This window comes from Myxocyprinus asiaticus, chromosome 34 (assembly GCF_019703515.2).
Source record: "Myxocyprinus asiaticus isolate MX2 ecotype Aquarium Trade chromosome 34, UBuf_Myxa_2, whole genome shotgun sequence".
NCBI lineage: Eukaryota > Metazoa > Chordata > Actinopteri > Cypriniformes > Catostomidae > Myxocyprinus > Myxocyprinus asiaticus.
The window spans coordinates 2231379-2259040 of record NC_059377.1 but is presented as its reverse complement, the minus strand read 5'-3'; the positions used below and the strand labels follow the sequence as shown (position 1 = coordinate 2259040).

Genomic DNA, 27662 nt, shown 5'->3' with positions numbered 1-27662 from the left:
CATATGTGTCTAATTTGCATTAAGGTAAATTTTCATAGGTTATTAATTTGAATAAGTGTTATTAAGCATTTGTAACGTGAGGTAAAGCTTACTTTTTGGCAGGTATTGCATAAAAGTCACCCTTTTTATGCAGGTTGTTATAACTGCATATTAATGGTTTACAATGCATTTGTAAATGACTTAATAGTCATTTATGAACCCCTTTATAAACACTTAACAAAGGGAAGATTAATGTTAAGTGTTACTGTGGTTTCTATAGATTTAAGAAACTTTACTGTCATGGTAAAAAACCGTACATTATTAACATGATATGTACATACAGTTGAAGTCAGGAGTTTACATACACTTAGGCTGAAGTCATTAAAACAATTTTTTTAACCACTCCACAGATTTAATATTAGCAAACTATAGTTAAGTCATTTAGGACATCTACTTTGTGCATGACACAAGTAATTTTTCCAACAATTGTTTACAGACAGATTGTTTCACTTTTAATTGACTATGTCACAATTCCAGTGGGCCAGAAGTTTACATACACTAAGTTAACTGTGCCTTAAGCAGCTTGGAAAATTCCAGAAAATGATGTCAAGCCTTTAGACAGTTAGCCAGTTAGCTTCTGATAGGAGGTGTACTGAATTTGATGTGTACCTGTGGATGTATTTTAAGGCCTACCTTCAAACTCTTGTCTCTTTGCTTGACATCATGGGAAAATCAAAAAAAATCAGCCAAGACCTCAGAAAAAAAATTGTGGACCTCCACAAGTCTGGTTCATCCTTGGGAACAATTTGTAAATGCCTGAAGGTACCACATTCATCTGTACAAAGAATAGTACGCAAGTATAAACACCATGGTGCCACGCAGCCATCATACCACTCAGGAACGAGTGCATTCTGTCTCCTTGAGATGAACGTAGTTTGGTGCGAAAAGTCCAAATCAATCCCAACACTTTATGAAGATGCTGGAGGAAACAGGTAGACAAGTATCTATATCCACAGTAAAACGAGTCTTATATCGACATAACCTGAAAGGCTGCTCAGCAAGGAAGAAGCCACAAATCCATCATAAAAAAGCCAGACTACAGTTTGCAAGTGCACATGGGGACAAAGATCTTCCTTTTTGGAGAAATATCCTCTGGTCTAATGAAACAAAAATGTAACTGTTTGGCCATAATGACCATCATTATTTTTGGAGGAAAAAGGGTGAGGCTTGCAAGCCGAAGAACACCATCTCAACCGTGAAGCATGGGGGTGGCAGCATCATGTTGTGGGGGTGCTTTGCTGCAGGAGTGACTGGTGCACTTCACAAAATAGATGGCATCATGAGGAAGGAAAAATATGTGGATATATTGAAGCAACATCTCAAGACATCAGCCAGAAAGTTAAAGATCGGTCACAAATGGGTCTTCCAAATGGACAATGACCCCAAGCATACCTCCAAAGTTGTGATGGCTTAAGGACAACAAAGTCAAGGTATTGAAGTGGCCATCACAAAGCCCTGACCTCAATCTGAAATAAAATTTGTTGGCAGAACTGAAAAAGCATGTGCGAGCAAGGAGGCCTACAAACCTGACTCAGTTACACCAGTTCTGTATGAAGGAATGGGCCAAAATTCCAGAAACTTTTTGTGAAAAGCTTGTTGAAGGCTATCCAAAACGTTTGACCCAAGTTAAACAATTTAAAGGCAATGCTACCATATACTAACAATGTGTATGTAAACTCCTGACCCACTGGGAATGTGATGAAAGAAATAAAAGCTGAAATATATAATTCTCTCTACTTTTATTCTGACATTTCACATTCTTAAAATAAAGTAGTGATCCTACTGACCTAAGACAGGGAATGATTTCTACGATTAAATGTTAAGAATTGTGAAAAACTGAGTTATAATGTATTTGGCTATGGTGTATATAAACTCTGAGTTCAACTGTACATACACATTTATACATGTAGTGTATACACGCGACTGCCAGAAATTAAATGTTTTAAGGGACATTATTTGCTGCCTGAAGGGCCAATTTCTTTTTTTTTACCTTTATGAGGGCTTTCGCCGCACCCACCCCCTAAACATATAACACACAGCGTGTGTTATGAAATAAAATAAAATAAATAGTAACACTTGACAGATTTCTGTAAGAAGATGAGTTTTCCTGTCCCTACCCAAAAAATCCTAAAGGAATGTATACAGAGTTCCAATATAGGTTTTTTTTTTTTTTTCATAATTTGTATTCAATCCTAAAAAACCCTAATGGGAATTCAAAGTGAATAAGATCATCCTGGATAGAGGTAGATTGATACGTATATCTGTTTTACAGATTAATCGGTGCTGATAGTTGCTTTTTTTCATTTTGACATTTCAAAATAAGAGTCCCTGTCTTGTTTATACCTAAAAGTCCTGCATTATGTACCAAATCGGAATTTTTTCTGGTTATTATTTTGGTTGAACAATAAACTGCATCTGGAATTTTATTCATTTTGGACTTTGTCTTTAGCTGCCAAAGTAAAGAAAGAATAAGATTTTTTTATTTTTGACATTGTATAAATCGATTTTAAAAACTATCGGCCTATTAATCAGTTATCAGCCTTTCACAGCACCTTAGTTAACGGTATTGGCAAAATCCACTATCGGTCGACCCTTTAATCCTGGATATACTCCTACAGATTTATTATTATTATTATTATTTGATTCAAAGAGTCTTATTGGATAAAGTGTAATCTTTATCAGAACTGTACTTAGATAGTTTTGGAATAATGACTAGCTGTGCAGATAAAGGAAATCAGATGGGGAACTAAAGGACATTTTTAAATCATGAAGGATTTTCTTTAAATTCCTTTAGACGTTCTACCGGTGGTGTTTTATCCTGTTAGAAATCCTAATTGTTCCAATGTTAACTATGTGTTAAAAAAGATCTAGTATTTGTTTTGTGTTATGTTGAAAGACTTTCAGGATCCTTCAGGATTCGTTCCAAATTATAATTCCAGAAATTCCAGTAGGAACCCTGTACATATTCTGTCAGGATTTCAGTTCTCATTCTTCATTCTCTCTTCTCCTGTGGCAGCCTTGCGTCAGAGCTGTGTATGTGTGTGTGTGTTGAGTGTTTGAATCTGCAGTTTGTTTTCCCCCCATTGAGTGAACGGCCTGTAATGGGTGTGAGAGTTTCCTGTGTGACCTGCTGCTGGGTTCATCCAAAGGGTATAAGTTCAGCGAGACATTCTTGAACAGCACAGCACACCGCTCCTCTCTCTGGCCTGTCTGTCATTGTCCTGTATCCCTCTAATGGGCGCTCTGTGTATGTTAACATGCAGGAAGTCTCCCGGCCGCTGCGCTGAGGTTTAATCGCCCAGAAAATGGAGAAGGACTCTCATGCAGCGAATGCAGCTCACCACCAGAAAGAGGAAATGGAGCTGCCTTTATGTGCCTTGTGTGTCCACAGGTGGCCTGAGCTGCTCGGCCCTGCCCCGAGTTTCAAATAAACAACAGCAATGAGCCAGATGGAAGAATTATTATTTATATTCCACAGATACTATTTTTCTCTTTATCTCTGCTGTAACAACACAGTAATAGAAGAATGGGCTGTTCTTGTGATAGTGTCACATTTACACCTTAAAATCAACATGACATCAAAATTGACCCTATTTCCTTTATTAATAAAAAGTACAGATCTTATGGTGCATGATTCATCACTGCACATTATTCCAAAGGGGAAAAAACAATTTTTGTCTTCATAATCTTTCATCAAAACGTCTCTTTTCAGCTGTCATCACGTCTCTTTCAAATTGACAGTTGTTACATAGAGACTGTTGAGCTATAAAGGTAATGTGGATAGCATAGCTCAAATCATTTGTTTGCAGTCTGAACAAAAAATTAGCCCTACTCAGATGGTAATTGTTTTACATGGGGACACAAGTTAATTCAAGAATTTACTGGGGCTTGTCTGTGATTTTACTGCCATTCGAATCAGAAATGTTAGTGTTTTTCTCCCACCACTGCCCATGAGACAATTCCTGGCTGAATTATTGCTTTTTGACAAACACCAAGGTCGTGTGATATTAGGATTTACACGACTACTCATTTTTACAGAAGATTCTAAGAAATGGCAGGTCAGTGTTTACCTTATGTAGGCTAAATGAGAGGTTAGATTAACCTAACATTAATGGATAATTCCAAATGAGAAATTTTGAGAGATAAAGTACAAGAAAGAAGACCATTTAAACCCTATAGCGAATACATTTTCCACCATTTTACAACCATTTCTAACCATTTACTGTTTGTGGTAAATGTGTGGCTTCACTCACTTTCTCTTTGAAAAAGTATTTGACTGCAATATAAAATAGTACTATTGACTTTTGATTGCAGACTTTGGTACAGTATATTGGTTGAAAAAGCGTCCTTAAAAGTGGGTGCTGGCAATGTTTCAGCAGGGGAGTAGTCTTCCACAATAAACTGCAAACTCACATTCAGTTCTAAACTCGATATTCTAGATAACTAGATAAAATGATACTTCATCTTTAGTTTCCCTCTTGCTTGTGTAGGGCTTTACTGGTTGTTTAGATCAGTGTTACTATCAGAAATAATTAATAATTATTTCTGTAGTTATTAATCAATATTTAAATTAATTAATTGGATCTAACTCATTAAAACCTCATATGGGACTCCAGTAAATGTAGTGTGCTACATTTAGGAGCAAGTTTGGTTATTAGCAATAATTAATAATTATCAAAGATAATTATTAAAATCAATAGAACGTTGATGAGAATCAATGTTAGCTTTTTTTAATCCTTTAAATCAACAGTTATCAAAGATAATCGTTAATTGTTAACGTCGATGAAACATTAATTAAAATTAACACTAGCTTATTGATCATTCAAATTCAATCAAAGATAATTATCAATTATCAAAAATCAATAGAATATTAACAACGATTAACATTGACGGAGCACCACCCTGGAATCAGGGACTAATAACCAAATATTAAAACAGTCTCAATATTAGATTGTTTTCTTAGGAAAATCGACATCCGAAGAATATCGATTTTCAGAAAAAAAAAAAACAATGAATGAAGGTTTGAATCCGAGCACTGACATCCCGTCAGCATGACACAGGCGTATGCAAAACAAACCAAAACACTTCTCTTTGTAATATAAACAAAGTTTATTTATGCAGTAATATCAATTAATAATTAATACAATGCAGTCAATAAACTTCCGACTTACAACTACAAACTAAACAGTGATATGATTAGATATGGAAATAAAACAATCCTATAACACATAAGGTGTGTGTGTATCAGTGTGTGTGTGTGTGTCAGTGTGGTTAGTGAGAGAGAGAAAGAGAGAGAGAGAGAGAGATTATTAAGTGACAGCCCGAAAGCTGATTTCGCGATAGCTGGAGATAAAGCAGCCGTGTTCATTACTCAGAGATGCGGTTTTACGAGCGGGGCTCATAAAAGTCCTGTGTTATTTGACTCTAATGGATGAACTCAGTTGCTGTCTCACCCGCGATGGCGAAAATGCACAACAATCCAATTTGGTTGGACCACAATACAGCAAAACAAAATCGTGATAATTAATACCCTGAGTATTAATAATGAGCGGACATGGCGGTCCGTAAACTGTACAAGCAAAAACCTTGAAACACAAGAATAACACGCTATAATATTCTATCTCTGCCCAGACGTAACCTCTTACTTGAATCGCATGAGGACACAGGTAGAATGTGTTTTCCTCCGTCCTTTAACCTTGACCCGGTTCCTTGAGGCTCGTGTGATGACGAGAGCCGTTTCCTCGTGCTGTCGGCGGCCGGTACGGCTGTTGGTTCTCGGCGGGCTGGCGGAGAACTCAGAAATGTCGACTTGATTGAAGATGGAAGAGAAATCTTTAATATCTTCACTTCTGTAGGCCAAAGGATGAAGATGCGAATTGCTCGGCGGTCTCTTTCGGATCCGTTAGAGTGTTCGGTTGAACACAGAGTAATCTCAACTCGTCCAGCGAGATGGAGATTGTATGGCTACAGTTTCAAGTCGGACATTACTTCCTTAAGCCACGAGGTTGCACCGGAGAGCAGCAAAAAGCTACGTCCGTATTCGGTGAACGAAGTCGCGGGAAGCAACTTTGGAAGCATTTTCAGAATTATTTGAAGTCCTGATGATGTCATGTTTGAGGGACGTTCTGTTGTGTGCCTCATCCAATAGGAGTTGAGAGCTCGATCCTTTAGAGGGCAAGGCTTCATGGATCTGTAGTCTGTTTTGGACTCCCTTTGTTTGACTCCCTTTGCGATTTTTATCAGTAAGATTTACGACTTAGAAGGTGGGGGCTTGAGGAATGTTTTTGACTGTTAGGCCTGCCTTTGTCTTCTATCTGAATACATGAGGCCCAACACTTGTGAAATAGGCGAGGTGTTACGTTGGCACCAAGGCGGAGTGTTAAAGGCGGGTTTTAGGGCAACACTGTGGGGCAATTTGCCCTATGGTGGAAACACAGATCCATTTTGGTCTCGCGGCTCTAGGTCCGAGGCTATTGGCTCTGGCTGGCCAGTTGATAGACCTGGTTCGCACTGACCTGAGAGTGGAAAAGCATCTACTGTGGTCTTCAATGATCAGAAAACACGTGCACACAAACACTAGCAGCGACTCTCTTCTCCAGATGAATCAATTTAAGTGTTATCCAGCACAAGCCGCAGCAGTAATAGTCTTGACTTAAATGAAAACAAATGTCTCCTGCCCTTATTAATTCAATCAGGCCTCCCTCACAGAAGCGTCGCTGGGGAGAAACACGAGTGCGATCTGAGATCAATAACGGTCATTCTTCTGTTCAAACAGCCAAATCACTATACCGAGAGAGAGAGAGACCATACACTTACTCAGGCTGTATCCAAAAGCTGAAAAATGCTGTATACAGAGGTATGAAGGCACCAAGGCACGTCTGAATCCTATGTTTGACTCACATCCTGTCTTACTAGATGCCTTAAGGTCAGCTTTTTAAGACAGTATAGATCAGAGGTGCCCAAATTTTTCCCTACGAAGGGCCAATACAAAACTAATCCACCAACACAGAGGAGATGACAGCATTTCTTCAGATTTGGAATGAGGAGCTTATAAAAAATAAAAAACCTAGCAACTCCTTCAGGCCAATTGAATAAAACAATGCAAAAATACATATTTAACAATAAAAAATTTGTCAGAGATACTAAAAGTGGTTAATGTTCTGTAAAATTATTATTGTATCGTTAATAACATTTTATTTAATGCCAAGGCTTTTTAACACATCCAGATATTGTTTTTGTTAAGATTATTATTATCTACATTGTAGCAATTGGTAAATTTAGTGCGTGAACACGATACCGAACTGATGCGGAGCGTGAGAAGCGGAGTGCCCGTCTGTGCGATGTTTATGGCTCGAGCATCTGCCACAGACTCGGCAACATCTGCACTACGGACAGAACATAATAAATCATGTTCAGCGAAAATTCAAATGAACATCGCGATGTATGTATTTGAAAGTATATCAGATTGCAGGGGATTGTTTTTTTTTTTTTTTTTTTTTTTTTTTGCCAAGAGCCCCCGTTAATAGAGAGATGGAGATGAGAGATGTAACAGGTTTTTAAGTGTTTCTCTTCAGCATGCAGCTGGTACACAAAACATTTTTGCTATTTCTGCCTTTCATATCAAATGTGCTGCATTGTGACCAATGATTGAGCACAAAGATATGAAAGGCGGCAGAACTATAGATCACTCCAATGTCACACGCTTGCAATGTTGACAGCTTTGTTGATTATAAACAGGAACGATATACATATAAGACGTGGTATAACACCATTTGCATGTCAAATTAACAGGTTTAGAAAGGTTTATACATCTGTAACATCTTAAGTTCAGGAGCTAAGCGACGAAGCTCTTCCTCAATGCGCGCACTCAACAACTAAACTCACAATTAAACTCAACAAGCACTCAACGCACTGCTGACAGCTACACGTGAGAGAAAGCGAGAGACAGAGCGGATTTACTCGCGCATGTTCTGGAATTACAGTTTGATACAAAAACAAGTTTATTGATTTGTTCATCTGTATCTATTGGTTCAATAATTCGCAGCTGCACTGTAAAGTGAATAAAAATGTTCAGAATTTCTGCAATAATACTGCAAGGCAGGCCAAATCAGAGGTCACCACGGGCCAACTTTGGACTGTGGGTCCCGGTTTGGGCATCTCTGGTATTGATGGAGCCTTCACTGCCTTGGATATTCCACAATCCTTTGTTTTCGGTGGTTGGTTGAAAGAATAGATGTGTCTGATGGAACGATTGAAATCTGTAAATAGTAGGGCTGTCAATCGATTAAAATATTTGATCAAATTAATGAAACGAAATGCTGATATAATAAATAGCAATTAATCGCATATCAATATTTGCTGAGAAATGCCCCCATATAAATTTAATTCAATATATAACACCTTGTCCTAATCAGACACGACGTGATAAGATTCCAGTGACAAGCAATCTGTCTACACCAGGTGCGACGTGACACTGCAATATCAATACACTAAAATGAGGATAATTAACAATAAAATGTAGAAAACAAAGCAATTACAGACGGAACAGTCTGTTTATTGAACGCAACTCATTTTCTCACAAACGCTCTGTAACTCTTTCTACGGCAAGCCTCGAGGGAATAAATACACAATCACACACATACACAGGGCTTAGTCACATTATGAATCGCATCCTTATTTAGTCTGTTACGATTGTTTATGGTCACTCAGTACTCCTGTTGTTATTTCGCCGATCTCCACATGACAGGGAAGCGGAGAGAAAGTCAGAAAGAGCCGATGGCGGTATGTCTCCCCACTGCCATTCTGAACCGGTGTGTGTGTGTGTGACAGAGCTCCAGCTGAAGAGAGCGAGACTTTAAGCACAAAATTCGGTAGGTGCGTGACTGTGACACTTGAGCCAAAATCAAGTTTTTGTGAACCAGCTAGTGAGATGCTGGCTTAAATATACTGTAATAAGAATAATTTTAGAGCCATTTGTTGACTGCATTGCCTGGCGCGATGTCGCAGAAATAGAAACCATTCCAAAAATGTGTGTCGCAGCTGGTTAAGACAAAAACTCTGATTAACATGGAAAAGATACCTTTTATCGTGTGTCGCGGCGCATCTGGTTAGAACGCGGTGTAATAATTTTAATACTAATATAACTTTAATAATAATATAAAATAAATATAATAATTCAAATACTTTGTTATTGTGGAAGACAAGTAAAGCATTAATAATCAGTACAATAAAAAAAAAAAAAAAGATTTTGAAGTCAGTATACTGTTTGTTTAATTACCATATTATTGAACATAAGGCCTATTATTGGCCTACAGTCCACAGCAATCCATTTTGCAATCAAGTTAGTGAACCAATCACTGTGCTTTTATTAATTTTTGACACATGACAGAAGGACCCTTTTTGAGTGTGGGAGTGGTGGTGGCGTAGTGGGCTAAAGAGTATAACTGGTAATCGATCCCCACAGCCAACACCATTGTGTCCTTGAGTAAGGCACTTAACTGCAGGTTGCTCTGAGGGGATTGTCCCTGTAATAAGTGTACTGTAAGTTGCTTTGGATAAAAGCATCTGCCAAAATGCATAAATGTAAATGTGTGATTGCATCATGCTTAAGTGGTTTTCAGTTCCATAAATGCCATGTTATCAGGATGTTAAAAGTTAAGTGAAGGTCAAATAAGTTGAATGCAGTTCCCTTCATTCTGTTGTGCTCTGTCCAGTTGTCTTTGAGTGCAAGAGCATGTCACCTGAGTACAGTACAAGCTGAGACTGCGCTGACTGCCTTCTGCAGACTGTGAAATGCAAAAACATGAATGTGGTACTTTAAGCTTAAATTGCTCTGATTGTAGGAAAATTAATTATTATGAAATTAATTACAAGTCTGGGGGCATGATTAATTGCATACATTTTTTAACACCTTTTTGTTTCATATAATATTGCACTATAATAATGCATTAAAACAACAGCCCTAGTAATTCAACAGCCCTAGTAATTAGTATTTAAATGTTTAGCATTGTATTTAATAACTAGATAGGTACATTTTGTGAAGAAAATGTAAGTGGTTTCACCAGAGTGTGCCACCAAGGGCCTCGGTACATTGCCCCAAGTCAAAAATTTGGTAAATATTAAATATAGAGCATTGTCCCTGGTGTGTTTCAGGCATGCTTAGTGTTAAAAGTCCCATGTTATGCACCCAATCTTCTTTTTTTTATTTTTTTTTATTTATTATTATTATTATTATTATTATTGGGATTTTTGTTGAAAAATACAATCTGGGATTGTATTAATTTTGGACTCTGACCTCTATGTCTGTGCCTACTAAGAAAATGTTGTAGCATTCTGTGAATCGATTTGAAAAACTATCGGACAATAAATTGGGTATCTGCCTTTTCCACCATCTAAGTTATCGGCAAAATCCACTATTGGTCAACCTCTACTCTGGATGGTTACTTAGGGCCACCGATTACCTTTTGGCCAATCAAGACGGGGTCAGTGTCAAAGGCGGAGTTTTGCCAAACTTGCCAGGTTGTGTATCCAGCCCACAACGGTAGAGGTTTGGGGAAAAATTTACAAATTGTGGGTACAGTACAAAATCCGTTAAAACACACAATGGACAATGCGGTGTCCAAAGAAAGAACTTACAATGGTTTGAGATCATAGACAGTGTGCTTGGACATCGTCCTGCTGCTAGTGGAGAGACCACTCGAGACACCATGGCAGTTACAGTCAGTGAGATGTCAGTGATAACATATTTTGCTAGCTAGCTAATGTTTACATTCCATATAAACTCGATATTCTAGATAACTAGATAATATGATACCTCAGCTTGAGCTTTCCTCTTGCTTGTGAAATGGGCGGGGTGGTTGACATGGCACCGGGCGGCATGTTAAAGCTGTGTTTTAGGGCAACGCTGCAGGGCTATTGGCCCAATTGTGGTAACGCAGATCGATTTTGGTCTCGCGGCTTGAGGTACAAGGCTATTGAACCACGGCTGGCCAGCTGATAGCCCTGGCTCGCACTGGCCTGATAGTGGAAAAGCGGCTATTGAGGGGTCATGACCCCGCTGCTCTCTGGGGTCACCTTCTCAACAGCAGACATCCATGAACTCTACTGCTGTTAAAAGTTTGATTTTTGTCAGTGATGTGTTACCATGATGCCCTCAAGACACAACAGATTAAAACTGAGACTAAACCCCACCTTGACTAAATTACAGCTTGATTGGAAATGATGGCCTGTAAAAATATTCCTCAAAGTGATATTTACCTTGAATATTCTGTGTTTCCTTCAAATATCACTTGTCTCATATTTAATCTCAAGCATGCCTTTCACTGACACCTTTTTTGATTTGTTCAACAAGTACACTAAGGCTCTGTACACAGAGGCAGAAATTATATATATTTTTTTAGCCTACTAGAATCAAATCTGTTTAGGTTTTTGTACTCTGAACAGGACAAAAATACATGAAATCTGCTCTTTACAAGCCCAATCCAAACCATATTATTAGTTTTAAAATCATATTTTTGTTAAAGTGTCTCAGTCTGGATGGTCAGATCGGTTTTCATGTGGTTTTTTCATCTTTCGTTGTGAATGACGGGTTATTACGACAGGTGTTTTGACAAGAAGACATAAGGTGCATCCCGAATTGCAAAGGGTGTCCAAAATTTAAAATCTTAACTATTCTAAGCCATTTTGTAGTGAGTGTGAATAGTGTGTTCACACTGAAAATGCAACAAAAAGAAGAGTACTATGAGTACCTGGATGGTCTACTTCTTCAATCGAAAATAACAGTGTGTAATATTGGACACTTCATGTACTCAGCACTTGTGGCTTGCTCGTGGCATAGCGGAAGGGGCGGAGTTACCTGGCCACGGTGCTGGCCTTATTTATGGTGAATGTGGGAACTAATGAAACTACAGTGAAGTCAGCACCTTACAAATGTTAGTAAAATGCCTACCTACACTGAGTGAATATGTTCATTATTTGAAATATACGTAAGTATTGAACTGAGTTTGGCTAACATGCTAAAGATAGCGGCAACGCATCACATGCGTTTTAAATGTCACTTCCATCAGCTATAAAAAAGGGTGAATACTTTTCTCTAGTAAAAAAAATTTTAGTGTTCCATTTGAGACGATACTACACTTTGAAAATTCATACACTACATGGCTGAATGCATAGTCTGTATGTACGTAAGTGCACAGTGTATAGTGTGTCATTTGAGACACAGCTATATACTGCATTCCAAACACCATAAATGATGTCTTCGTAGGGCACTTTGAAGGGAAAACAGTAATGATGGCCATGCTGTAGGATCATTACAAACAGAATTTTCAATAAAATTGACTTAAAAAGTGAGTTCCAAATGACCAAGTTTGCATTGTTAGTATGACAACTAATGTGGACGTACAAGCAGAAGGGACTGCAGTCTGAACGGAAAGAATCAGATCTGGCTACATACTGTATAACTTGCAGTTTGAAACGTTAGTCTAAAAAATCAGATTTGAGAAAAGATCTGATTTTCCCTGCAGTGTGATCCAAAGCCTAACTTTGTTTGGCTCAAATTATTTGGTGTGGTGGAAATGACGCCACAACTGTGGTACATTCGGAATTTTTTTAACAATTAATAGAAATCATTTTTACACAATAAGTATGAAAGGGTTATTTCACTCATGGTTTAGATTATCATAGTTTTAAACATAAAGTAATTTGTATTTTTATAATTGTTTTTTATAGTTTAATATTGAAAGTCTGGGTCTGGGACAAGACTTAAACAGTAAAATCTGTACATATTTGAAAATTTTTTGTGATAGTTAAGACTTGATGTGCTTCTATGGTAATTGAATTGCACATAACAGGGGCTGTAAAGTCCCTTCTGGGTTTGTTTTGTACAACAAAAAGCATTAAGAGGCCCTTTCTCCTTCACTTGATCATTGACACGGAATCTATGTTGTGTGTGTGTTGTGGTGTGTGCATCAGTGCAATAGTCCACACAAATAAATTTTGGTTTAAAAATGCATTCATTTCACTATTTTACGGCTCCCACCCACACTGGAACGGCACTGAAAACAGAGACTTGTGAAAGCGCTCTCCAGAACCGCATACTTTGGAAAACGTTGAGTTTTTAAACTTTAGTGTGAACATGGCCTAAGATTTTTACTGTTTGCATTAAAGATTTTGAATCTACTTGGCTACAATTGTTGAAATGATTCTTGCTCTGATTGAAAATAAAATTACCCTTTTAAGCCATTTCACAGCAAAAATATGGAGATCAAAAGGACTGGAAAATATTCAGATCAGCCAGAAATCTGAGAAAGCGGAATTTGTTCTATGATGAAGACCGTGTCATGAAGGATTTTTTTGTGGGGATTTAAATGGAAGCACATAGGCAGAATGTTGTGCTGGGATGGTTTGGAAAATCTCATACGGGAGAAAGATAATTTCTGATGGAGAGCAGCGAGTGAATAAGATGGCTAAACGAGTTGACTGCGGTGGAGTGCTGCAGATACCGCTGTAATCTGATCAGCAGATCTGTGTGTAGCAGCGTACAGTACACGTATACTAGTGCTGCCAGTGGATCTAATGCTATTTACTACACACTAAACATTACCATAAAGGTGATGTAAGGGATTCTGCCGTTCTGGAATTTCTACGAGCTGAGCCGTTGAATTAGCCACGCCCCCTCTTTTTCAAAACCCCGCACATCAGAGATACCATAAAGACAGACACAGAGCGGAATACTGTCATCCCACGGTTGTTAAACACAACAGTAGCAAACTAGCACCCTAAACTAACAACTGATATGAACAAAATAGTATTAAAATGTCATTAAGCCTCAGTATTTTGCTGCAACTACAACACTATGAGAACGCACAAAATGACTGACAGGCAGAAAGCGTCAGAGACCACGGCCCACGCACACATTTTTGTTTTGTAGTTTACAGAGAGAGCTGTCACAGAGACCGGTGATATACCTCACGACACTTCATACACGTTCACATATTTCAGGGAGTATGAACATGTTTTGCATACCTTTCCATGAAAAAACGCTTACATCACCTTTTAGCTGGCACACTAGCAGTCTCCAATCAGCTCAGTTTTGGCCGAGGGAGTCACACATGCAGACAGTTTTGCTGAGATCTCACTTTCTTCAGTCGGAGGTATGACATAATTGCTGATTAAAAATAGTGGAGGGTTAACATACATACCAACTCACCACAACTCTCTCTCTCTCTCTGATTCCCCATCACATGGAGCTCACCGAAATAACAACAGGAGTACCTCGTGAGCATAAACAATTGTAAAAGAGTGATTAAGCATGTGATTCATGGAGTAACATACTTTGTGAAAGTGCACAATTGTGTATTTATCCCCTCGAGGCTTGCGTAGAATGCGTATGTCCACATGTAGCTTTCCGTGAGAAAAGAAATTGCGACTGTTGTGCCTCTGCTGGTTTCATTAGTCATTTTTAGTGTAGGAAAAAAAAACGTCAGAAAAAACGCTTGGTAACAGAATCATATGGATTACAATCAGTGTTTGTGATGATATGCAGCTGAGTCCGATGAAGATATTCAGATCAGCTTGACGTCTTGTCAGTTCTTCAGAAAAGAAAAGAAAAAAGTCATTGGTTACTTGAGGAGAACACAAAAGCCCGTCCCGGCGACAACATTTTTTTTTTAACTTGTTGGATCCCCTTTTTTTCCATTGCTGGAACCATTAACTCAGCAGGGAGTCCAGACGGTCAAGTGATTAACGACCTCCCGCTGACAGACGCTAATGCACACACCATCTCTCACCTACTGACTGGCGATTATGTTAATGAAGCTCACAGCTGAAAATCACTGGGAAAATCGTCTAGTGTGATGCCGGCTTCAGTTGATTTAAGAGACTTGTCTGAAGTCTTTGAGTGCAATCACAGCCTATTAAACCAACATGATCTCACCTGATTAATGCTTTCAAGAATTTAGAAGACAAACCAAGATTTAATTTAAGAAAATAGAGAGATAAAAGAAATTAAAATGCATGATTTTGACATCAATATGCAACCGGATTGTATTGATGTGCATAATTTATTTAATGTTAAAATAATTATGCTGCCTTCAAGTCAAGGCTCCAATACACTCACGGCAAAGTTCTTGTTTTTTCAGAGCTAGAAATTAAGTTGAAACAGCTGAGCAATGGTTTACTGTTTGAGAATATTTGGACATGGTCCATGCTGCTGGGGCCGAGGTTTAGAGGAGCATTTAAATACGAGATGCACGCTGGCTTTTCAACAGACTACATGTAAAACATTAACTAATGTGACATTAAAATGTGTTAATAATGACTACATGATTCATTCCATGAGCAGAATCAATATGAGATCAGTGAAAAAAGCTGTTTTAACTGCTTGATGATGATTTAAAGTAATGTATGTCACTAGATTATGTGTCATTTGTCATGTTTACATTCTGCATTCATGGAGCTAATGCTAACGTTAACACGCTATATGTGGACATAATATGCATCGGTTACCATCAGCAACTCAACGAACACCTTTTTGGCCAAATATTGTTTAAAATGCCGTTACACCCGTTCTTTCTTAAATTTCGATAGAAGTATATTGGCACCTTTACATGTTTAGACAACCCAGTCTCATGAAAAGTCGTAATAATAGTACGAGATGGCAAAATCGTAAGATCATGAGTTGGCTCATACAAAAACTTACAACTTTTACCCCCATAGAGAGAAATAATTACGTTGTTTGTTGGTTTATTATGACGTCGAACACTTTACCCAAATCCTAACTCTTTGTGTACCATAGAAGAAAGAAAACTTTGGGGTTTGGAACGAGACGAGGGAAGCATATTCCAGGTTATTGACATGCATCAGTAATTTGTTTTGCATAAATGAATATGGAATCAGTAACCAAATTTGTTTACAGATGTTTTCTTTCTTCAAATAATGTGTTGAATAGCAGGCTAGCTAAAATGTAATGCCTGTATTGTATCGATTAAAAATTTTGTTTGTTGAATAAATGGGAATAAATGTTGTAAATTTTTTATGAGCCAAGTCATACGATATGTTAAGATTCCACCATCTTATAAGAATTATTACAAGTTGTCACAAGACTATGTTGAGCTTAGAAATCATAATTACGATGTGATATGTGTTCATCTGATTTTGGTCGGAATAAAAGACGTTTTTGTCAATTTCAAATGTCTTTCTCTTTTTTCCACAACCCAGCAAAGACAGGAAGCGTTCTAGTGCTAGTGCAACAAAATAAAGCACAAAAGATGCAAATCAGGTGTGTATCAGGTTGATGCTTTAGGTATTTTATCATTGATTTGCTTGAAGTAAACATTTCTCCAGTGGGGTGATTTTGAGGCAGGACAACCTGTTTTGCTGAACAATGGATGAAGCAAAAAAGGGGTAGAAGGGGCAATATGAATGTTTATTTTTGTTTGGTGCTGAGGGTGGCACAGAATTTACACACGTCACCTTTAACAAAACCCAAACTGATGTATTTCCATCCATCTTAAATCTCAGGGGTGGACACTTCATATATCCGTGACTCAATCATGTTTTTTGTCTCTTTTTACCTCTGCAGCCATTGAGACTCAAAGCACCAGTTCTGAGGAGTTGGTCCCCAGCCCTCCCTCTCCTCTACCCCCTCCCCGCATCTACAAACCCTGCTTCGTCTGCCAGGACAAGTCCTCAGGGTACCACTATGGTGTCAGTGCCTGTGAAGGCTGCAAGGTAAGCCTGCTATTCACCCCATCAACAGCAAATGAAAGTCAGACAATCAAATGTTCTGGTTTACAAACTATAGCGTTCACCGGCATTTGTGTTCAATTATGTACCTTATGAGGGCTGTAGGACTCCAGTCAAAGCTAACTGATCTTGTTTAGCACTCTGTGCAAGTGTGAAGGTGGAGTAATGCAGGTCTTACAGGTCCCTGCTTGAGATCCCTTCACACACACACACACACTTACTGAATTCTGACTGTTGTACTCACAGGTTTTGTCAAATGATGTCTTCTAAGAAAGGAGACCTGCTATAGCTCAGGATGTTCGCTTAAGTACTGTTTTAGGGACTGGATCATGTGCAGTTGGCTTTGGGTTCTAAATAAGAATCACAGGGCCTCATTCATGAAACACAGGCAAAACAAATTTTTGTTTTAATCTTTCGTAAAGCTGGTCTGACCTAAATTTTCAGATTCGTGAATGTGTTCGTATTTTCAAAACGTTAGTCGGTACGAACAACATTTACACCTGCTCCCGACCATGTGTAAATCGTGCGAAGACATCCGAACGTGTTGTGTCTTTCCCATGACTACATTTTAATAGAAGTCAAATTAAAGAATGGAGAAAATTATTAATAATTAAATGAGTGAAATTAACCTTAAAAAATAACAAATAAGAAAAAAGAAAAAAGCTTTTATTTAGAAACGTTTCTTTGCTGCTTGCATACATTTTTTCAAAGTATATTTTTTTCACGACTATGCTTATTTACTCGAAATGTTTCTCCAGTGACGCTGGGGATGCGCTCAACTGAACCAGAGAAAGTGGTGGACATCCTCCTGTTGGCATGAACTGAACATTTTTTAGACTAAAGCTTCGTCAAACCATTTTTATTGACCTCTTAGACTAATTCACAAAAAAACCTCTGATGACAGCAAATTACTGTAAGTTCCTCACTTTTTTTTTAGATGCGAGTGTTTGCTAAATCAATATTTTACGATGTGAATGCACTCCAATAAAAAATATATATATATATATATATATATATATTTTTTTTTTATTTTTTATTACTGTTCACATATACAGTATGTTAAAAGCTTCCTATTCTCATTTAAATGCGAGTCTGAAGCCTTCCTTATATGGCGTCTTCATGGGCGTGGATTATGATCATTGCGAATGAATGTGCACGCGTGCTCTATTTATGAATGTTTGGAATTCACTAACATACACAAGTTGTCCTTACAAATCTGGGGAATACGAAGCATTCTTGAATCCGGCGGAAAGATTTCGGGAAGCTCAATTTTACGTGGAAATTACTCCCAATTATTTCGTATATTTACGAAATTTTCATGAATGAGGCCCACAGTCTGCAATGATGCTTAAATAGTTAAAAGTCTGAAAATTCTGTCATCATGTACTCACCCTCATTTCAAACCTGGATGTCTTTATTCTGTGAAACAGAAAAGAAGATGTTTAGCAGAATGTTGATGCTGCTCTTTTCCATTCAATGAAAGTAGACAGTAAAACAACATAAAAGTATCACGAAAGTAGAGTATAGGACCGCATATTCCGAATCTTCTGTTTTAGGAACAGAGTAAAATAAGTTATCCAGTGGAAGTCTCCTTAAATCTCATTTGTGCTTCCGCATATTTAAATGAACACTCATTAATACACGCTGCAGCAGATTTCCAACCAAAACTCACACAGCTGCTCCCAGTGGCCGAAGCTGGAAGTGTTGTTGAACGTATAACCACGTGTGAGCTCCGGTTTAAATATGAAATGTCCACAGAGGGGTGCCAAAAGCGAGTTGTGAAGCAAGTTGTTTTTAGTTGTAAAAGATGTATTACAGTCAACAGGAAGGCATATTTTATTAACCATACACATAAACCCCAACCCTAAACCTAACCATCAGTGGAGAAAAAATTTAATCTTAGAGGGAAAATAAAACATTAGAATCACGGTCATCATTGATTATATAAACGCGATTACTTACTGGTTTATGTTGGACCAGAATTCGTGTCTCTGAGGCTGCTGATGCATTGCACTCTCAGTCAACACACAGGAGAAAGTAAACACATTTGAATTGATGCAAAGATGACTGATGAGAGATGGTGCTTGTCAGTAACTCGGAATGGGGTCGATGTCAGGTTAATAGGACATTCTGTAGCAATGTCAACTTCCTGTGTGATCATGTTGAGCTATCATATGTCTTAGGTCTTATGCCAGAACTTGAAATATAGCACACAGATCATAGGGACTATTTTTTGGTCATTTTCAAAGCTTGACAACCACTGGTCACTGTATGCTTTAAATGTATTGAAAGGAGCAGCGTGAACATTCTGCCTAACATCTCCCTTTGTGATCTATGAGAGAAAGAAAGTCATACGGGTTTGAAACGACATGAGTGTGAGTTATTGATGACAGGATACATATTTTTTTAGTGAGCTATCCCTTTAAACACAGTTGTCTTAGCAAGACATTTACAGTATGTAAGGGCTAATGTACAGTCAGAACAATGTTATAGTACAATAAAACCTGACAAGTTGATCAGGACCCCGACATGGAGCGGATGGGTTTTTTATCAGCCTGAAGGTATTTATTTATTTTGTGACAAAGATCACCGGACTGTACATTATCCCACTTATTACACAGCTATTGTACCTACCAAATAAATAAATGGACTTGACTTATTGATTTGAGTTGAAATTCCCCTATTATGTGTCCTAGCTGCGATTTTGTGAATGAGTTTTACATGTGAATTGTGTGTTTTGAGTACCTACTGTACCTACAAAATGAATAAATAAATGGACATGACATATCAATTTGATTTGAAATTTTGCTATTACATTAGCAGAAAGAAAAATAAAAGGAAAGGTTATATAATAAAGTGACTCCCTATATTTTAAATTCTGTGAATGAATTGTGGTCAGTGAGAGGAGGTTGGGTTTATTCTTTTGGTGTGAATGTTGTAAGACCTAGAATGTTTTGGAATGTCTCTCCCCCATTAATGGTTTAAGATCTGCAAAATATGTCAGAAAGAGGAAACCAAAATTAGTTAATTTATTTGAGGATGATTTAAACATTAAAACATTCCCTCCCTGTTTCCTAAAGAAACATTTGGGCGTTAAAGTCTTAAATAACTATTTGGTTTTAAGAATATGACTAATGTATTGGCTTATGTATACAAATACACACTCGTTCCAGGCCATGCAGAGAGAGAGAGAGAGAGAGAGAGAGAGAGAGAGATAGGAAGCAAAAATAGCATATCCAGGCCATACTGCCTTTGACATTATGGCTTCAAAGGATTAGAACGGGGATTATAGGATCTTTCTGTGTCATATATCTGTCCCTGTGGGCACTGCACCATTGTAAGGAACTTGTTCTATGGTTGAACTTCACAGAATAATAGACCAAGTCGAGGGCACTCTATCGCCATAGGGTCTAAATACACACTCAAATGCACAAACCTCGAAGTGCATACTACTGAGACATGTTTCACTGCTGAAAAAGATAAATGTTTTAAAGAAAATATTTAATGCACTATGCATGATTGTGTGTGTGGTTGGATACTATATGTTCCATCTGGTTGTAGTTGAATCCTGAAAATATAGTCACACAAACGCATGCGAAAATCCCATACACACTCCTGTACATCATGGGCTGGTCACAGTAGATTTTAAGCAAGCAAAATTATTTTGGACCCTGCAGCAAATATGGGCAACAAGAAATTATTTAATTCTCCAAGGATTTTATTTTGAATAAATAATAATTCAAAATGTTAAATATATCATATACTATGACACTGCACCACACAGCTTCTTTTCTTAAAGTCAACATGAAATGGCAATTGCAACTAATTTTACTTGCGTAATGTGTTGAAATTCTGAGGCTTTTTAGAGGTTAAAGGTCAAGTTCACCCTCCAATGCATATCCACATATCCCTATAGAAACGCTTGTTTTTTAAAAATCTGTCATTATTTTCTATATGGTGCAACAGCGCCTGCCCACTCTTTCAGCCGCCTTGGTTCCGAAAGTTCCCATTAATTGATTCCATAGGGATTTGATAAAATCCTACATAAAAGAGTTCTAAAGCCGGCACCACACTAGCTGATGTTTCCAGTGATTTTCAGGTGCTTCATAAACATAATCGCCAGGTTCTTGTGTTCTCCTCAAATGAGCTTCTTATTTTACTTACTGACATCAAGCTGATCTCAACATTTTCATCTGCAGTCGTACTCTGCTGCATATCATCACAAATGCTGATTGTAATCCATAGTGATTCTGTCACCAAGCATTTTTTTCCCTACGTTTTTCCCTATAAAAAATGACTAATGACATCAGAAAGCGGATGCATGACAGTCTGGGGAAGATTCATTAAACAGTTGGGCCACTTTTGTATGTGGTATTTCAGCATAAAAATCTGCATCTTTTTCACGAACCACTCGCAATATATTTTAGCAGGTACTATCAGCACTGAAATTGCGCTGCATCTTGAGTAATTAAATGAAGTCAATATTATTCCTTTCTGCTCAAACAGACCTCCTTTCTGTTTAAATTAGGCTCATTGTAGATTGCGTTTCATTTACAAAAATTTGCTGCACAATTTACATCATGCAATTACCACCAACTGAAACCAGACAGTAAAGCAAATTTTGTTTAAAAGAGATGTTTGTGTACATTTCCTATCGATCATATCAGCAGTAATTCATCAAATAATGATCAAATGATGGAAAAGAGCATTATAACCTGACATACAGTTGTGCAAAAAAACGTCCTGGTTACTTGCGTAACCTCAGTTCCCTGATGGAGGGAACGAGATGTTGTGTCGATGTAGTGACACTAGGGGTCACTCTTGGGAGCCCGAGACACCTCTGGTTTTTGGATAAAAGGCTAATGAAAATTGGCGAGTGGTATTTGCATACGACTCCCCCGGACATACGGGTATAAAAGGAGCTGGTATGCAACCACTCATTCAGGTTTTATGCTGAGGAGCCGAGACAAGGTCCCGGCCATTTCAGCGGGTAGTTCAGTGTTGTGGCAGGAGGGACACAATGTCTCGTTCCCTCCATCAGGGAACGGAGGTTATGCAAGTAACCAGGATGTTCCCTATCTGTCACTCACTCGACGTTGTGTAGATGTAGTGATACTAGGGGTCCCCATACAAAAACGCCACAACTGGCTGAACTGTGTTACGTGAACTGGCGGTGTGTGATGGGTAGACCACTGTGTGCCTCATAGCCAGCGCACCAAGCCGACACGTAACCTCCCCCAACACTGTTATGAGTGTCGAACGGCCCTTTGGGACAAGTTGACTACCCAAAAGATAGAGACGGGCTAGCCCAGTCGTGGCCTCTTATCCCCTTTTTTCCCACTCCCTAAAAAAAGGGGGATTATCTGACTGGGCCGACCAGGTCTATTGGGGGGGTGTCCCTCCCAAGGGGAGGACACCGCGGAGACCACACCTCGCCCAGAGAGAGGGGGGATATTTAAGTGGAAATACATCACATGGTTTTGCCGAGCTATGTCGGGAGTATACCATGTGGAGAAGTCCCATGGTAGGTCCTACCCTATGGGGGAGGAGTTACTACAAGCATGGAGACTGGGGCAGAGGGACCTCTGCCCAAGGAAGACGCTGTTTGCCAATAGGGAAACGAATTAGCGGAAGATATACCTCGCATGGGGTTACCTACGGGGAACCGCCACATGCGGAGCACCTACCCCAGTACAGGGCTTTAGTTAGCACGTGTACTTGGCCAGCAGCAAGTCTCTCCGAAAACTCGTCTGCCACAGGGCTCGGAGGAAATCAACCAGGGAACACAGTTTGTGAACACTACTGGGAGTTAACGGCGCACGTCTTCAGCTCAGGGGAGGTGAAAGGCGCTATGTGCAAGCGATACACCCGGCCGGCTGTCCCGGACTTACCTGCTTGTGTGTGCCACTACAAGGGACAAAACCGGTTCCACCCGGAGGTTGTAGAACCTCGCAAAGGTGTTGGGTGTTGCCCAGCCCGCTGCTCTGCAAATGTCTGTTAGAGAGGTGCCCCTGGTCAAGACCCAGGAGGCCGCTACACCCCTGGTAGAATGGGCTTGTAGCCCTACTGGGGTGGCACGTCCTGGGCATGATATGCCATAGTTATGGCGTCAATGAGCCAGTGGGTGATCCTCTGCTTGGAGACAGCGCTTCCTTTCCACTGTCCACCAAAGCAGACAAAGAGCTGCTCAGAGACTCTAAAGCTCTGCGTGCGATCCAAATAGATGTGTAAAGCGTGCACAGGACACAGTGACGTCAGGGCTGGGTCTGCCTCCTCCTGGGGCAGCGCTTGCAGGTTCACCACCTGGTCCCTAAAAGGGGTCCTGGGAACCTTGGGCACATAGCCCGGTCAGGGTCTCAGGATCACGTGAGAGTAGCCCAGACTGAACTCTGTTTTGCTAACAGAGAATGCTTGCAGGTCTCCTACCCTATTGATGGAAGTGAGCGCAGTCAGGAGGGCAGTCTTCAAGGAGAGTGCCTTAAGCTCAGCTGACTGCAAAGGCTCAAAGGGGGCTCTCTGTAGACCCTGAAGAACTACAGAGAGGTCCCATGAGGGAACGAGGCGCGGTCTGAAGGGATTCAACCTCCTGGCGCCTCTCAGGAACCTGATGATCAGGTCGTGCTTCCCTAAGGACTTACCGTCCACTGTGTCGTGGTGTGCCGCTATAGCGGCTACGTACACCTTCAAGGTGGAAGGGGACAGCCGCCCTTCCAACCTCTCCTGCAGGAAGGAAAGCACTGATCTGACTGCGCATCTCTGGGGGTCTTCGCGTCAGGAAGAACACCACTTAGCAAACAGACGCCACTTAAAGGAATACAGGCGCCTCGTAGAGGGGGCCCTAGCCTGAGTGATCGTGGGTGGTAGACCACTTAGGTCTTCCACATCCCGTCCAGGGGCCAGACATGGAGATTACAGAGGTCTGGTCATGGGTGCCAGATGGTGCCCTGTCCCTGAGAAAGAAGGTCCTTCCTCAGGGGAATTTGCCGGGGGGGGGGGGCGCTGTCACGAGGAGCTTGAGCTCCGAGAACCACGTCTGGGTGGGCCAGTAGGGTGCTACCAGGATGACCTGCTCCTCGTCCTCCCTGACCTTGCACAGGGTCTGTACAAGTAGGCTCACTGTGGGAAATGCATATTTGCGAAGTCCAGGGGGCCAGCTGTGTGCCAGCGCGTCTATACCTAGAGGTGCCTCGGTCAGGGCGTACCAGAGCGGGCAGTGGGAGGATTCTTGGGAGGCGATATGAGTGGCTCGCAGAGATTTGAGGTGATGCTGACTCCAGAGGAGGAGACGGCGGGCGAGTTGTGACATACAATGGGAGCGCAGACTGCCTTGAGGGTTGACATATGCTACTGCTGCCATGTTGTCTGTCCAAACTAACACATGCTTGCCCTGGATCAACGGCCGGAACCTCTGCAGGGTGAGCAGAATTGCTAGCAACTCGAGGCAGTTGATGTGCCAACGCAGCCGCAGGCCCGTCCATAAGCCGGCAGCTGCGTGCCCGTTGCATACAGCCTGTTTTGGAAGCATCTGTCATAACCACGATGTGCCTGGAGACCTGCTCTAGGGGAACGCCTGCCCGTAGAAACGTGAGGTCGGTCCAAGGGCTGAAGAGGCAGTGACAGATTGGCGTGATGGCCACGCGATGTGTCCCGCAGCACCATGCCCATCTCGGGACTGGAGTCTGAAGCCAGTGCTGAAGCGGTCTCATATGCATCAACCCGAGTGGATTGGCCACCGCTGAGGATGCCATATGCCCCAGGAGCCTCTGAAAGAGTTTCAGTGGAACCGCTGTTTTCTGTTTGAACGCCTTCAAACAGGTCAGCACTGACTGTGCACGCTCGTTCGTGAGGCGCGCCGTCAATGAGACTGAGTCCAACTCCAAACCGAGAAAAGAGATGCTCTGAACCGGAAGGAGCTTGCTCTTTTCCCATTTGACCCGAAGCCCTAGTCGGCTGAGGTGCGAGAGCACCAGGTCCCTGTGTGCACAGCATATCCCGAGAGTGGGCTAGGATTAGCCAATCGTCGAGATAGTTGAGAATGTATATGCCCACTTCCCTTAACGGGGCAAGAGCTGCCTCTGCAACCTTCGTGAAGATGCAAGGGGACAAGGACAGACCGAAAGGGAGGACCTTGTACTGATATGCCCGACCCTCGAATGCAAACTGCAGGAAGGGTCTGTGTCGAGGTAGAATCGAGACGTGGAAGTACGCGTCCTTCAGGTCTACTGCCGCGAACCAATCTTGACACCGGACACTCACCAGAATGCGTTTTTGCGCCAGCATCTTGAACGGGAGTCTGTGTAAAGCCCGGTTCAGTACTCGCAGGTCCAAGATTGGCCGCAACCCACCGCCTTTTTTCGGTACAATGAAATAGGGGCTGTAAAACCCCTTCTTCATCTCAGCCGGAGGGACAGGCTCTATCACATCCTTCCATAGGAGGGTAGCAATCTCCGCGCACAAGGTAGCAGTGTTCTCGCCCTTCACCGAGGTGAAGTGGATGCTGCTGAACCTGGGCGGACGCCTGGCGAAGTTAGACGGTCTGGATCAGCCATTGCAACGGATTGGAAAGCGCAAGCCATGCATCCAAGCTCCGAGCGAGGGGGACCAAGGGGACAGTCTCATCGGACGTACCGGCAGGTGGGGCCTCGCGGCAGGGCGGAGCTCGAGGTGCCACGCTATGTTGTGGCTGTGCTGAGTTCAGGGACATCGAAGCACTTACCTGGCTCCTTGTGACCACCCCCGGAACAGCTTGGGACGGGGGAGAAAGAGGCCTGTCCTCGTGATCCGTGGAGACTGTCACATCGGGAGCGGATTTGTGCCACAGCTGAGTGCGCGGGCCGGGGAGACCGCCGCTGGAGCGCCAAACCTGCAAGGATGGAATGGTGGACGGTGGTCATGATGACAGCCGTGCACACAGGTACGTGACCCAGGGAATGAGGAAACCGCTCTTTTGCTGAACTGTTGGGTACCGCAGCCACTTGGGCATGCGGCAAAATTAAATGAAAAAGCAACAAAAGATTCTCCTCCCGGCCCTTCACCGGGGGATGGAGTGGTCTGCTTACCAGCTCCAAGGTGGGTTTCGTCGTCCCTGGGTCGCCCGTCTCAGGGGTGCTTCAAAGCCTTGCGAGGGTTCTTGGCGGCCGGCTGTGAGACGGGTGGCGTCTGCTTCCTGCGGTGGGCTCCACGCCAGGGCCGGGCCGAAGGGGTGGGCTGCGGCGGAGCCGGTGCAGTCACCGCAGGGGGACGCCCTTGGCGACGAGCAGGCGGGGTGCGGGATCTTGAGCCGCACCTGGGCAGGATGTACCGGATAACCTCCGTCTGCTGCTTCATTGTCGAGAACTGCTGGGCAAAGTCCTCAACGGTGTCGCTGAATAGGCCAACCTGGGAAATGGGGGCAGCTTTCTTACGAAAGCAAGCCGCAACCACAACTTTGCCATGGTCATGTTCTCGCAGTGAGAACATGATCCATCCACGAATGCTGTCTCCGCGTGGGTTGCGCCCAGACACGAAAGACAGCGATCGTGACCGTCAGAAGTTGAGAGGTAACGACCGCAACCAGGAATAACACACAATCGGAAAGGCATCTTTAAAAAGATGCGTCTTTAAAAAGACGTTTTAGAAAAATGTACTCTCTTTTTTCTGCCGAAGCGCCCAGGGGCATGCTCTGCAGTGCACCAGTGCAGAGGAGGGAGAAGCCGCTGAAATGCGCATCAGATCCAGCAGAGGTGAATGAACAGTCAGCTCAGTAAACATCGACTGTTCGGCTCCTTCTGAATCTGAATGAGTGGTTGCATACCAGCTCCTTTTATACCCGAATGTCCAGGGGAGTGGCATGCAAATAACACTCGCCAATTTTCATTGGCCTATTATCAAAGACCAGAGGTGTCTCGGGCTCCCAAGAGTGACCCCTAGTGTCACTACATCGACACAACATCGAGTGAGTGACAGATAGGGAACTGTCTTTTATTTAAGTATAGTGATCATATGAAGCCATTTATTATCACATAGTTGTTTGGCTCCTTTTTAAATCATAATGATAACAGAAATCACCCAAATGGCCCTGATCAAAAGTTTGCATACCCTTGAATGTTTGGTCTTGTTACAGACACACAAGGTGACACACAGGTATAAATAGCAATTAAAGGTTAACTTCCCACACCTGTGGCTTTTTAAATTGCAATTAGTGTCTGTGTATAAATAGTCAATGAGTTTGTTAGCTCTCACGTGGATGCACTGAGTAGGCTAGATACTGAGCCATGGGGAGCAGAAAAGAACTGTCAAAAGACCTGTGTAACAAGTTAATGGAACTTTATAAAGATGGAAAAGGATATAAAAAGATATCCAAAGCCTTGAAAATGCCAGTAAGAACTGTTCAATCACTTACTAAGAAGTGGAAAATTCAGGGATCTCTTGATACCAAGCCAAGGTCAGGTAGACCAAGAAAGATTCCAGCAACAACTGCCAGAAGATTGTTCAGGATACAAAGAAAAACCCACAGGTAACCTCAGGAGAAATACAGACTGCTCTGGAAAAAGACGGTGTGGTTGTTTCAAAGAGCACAATACGACAATACTTGAACAAAAATATCAAGTTGCCAGAAAGAAGCCTTTACTGCGCCAATGCCACAAATGACAACACCTTGACATGCCTCACAGCTTCTGGCACACTGTAATTTGGAGTGATGAGACCAAAATAGAGCTTTATGGTCACAACCATAAGCGCTATGTTTGGAGAGGGGTCAACAAGGCCTATAGTGAAAAGAATACCATCCCCAATGTGAAGCATGGTGGTGGCTCACTGATGTTTTGGGGGTGTGTGAGCTCTAAAGGCATGGGGAATCTTGTGAAAATTGATGGCAAGATGAATGCAGCATGTTATCAGAA

At 41.3% G+C, this 27662-nt stretch overlaps 1 protein-coding gene across 1 annotated transcript in view; it reads left to right on the top strand.

Annotated features, from left to right (window-relative positions):
- Positions 1–27662, top strand: part of LOC127425144 (retinoic acid receptor beta-like) — a 220115-nt gene that overhangs the window by 46764 nt on the left and 145689 nt on the right. The window contains exon 2 of the mRNA XM_051670829.1: positions 16619–16767. Coding sequence (XP_051526789.1) covers positions 16619–16767 — 149 coding nt within the window. The remainder of the gene's footprint in view (positions 1–16618; positions 16768–27662) is intronic.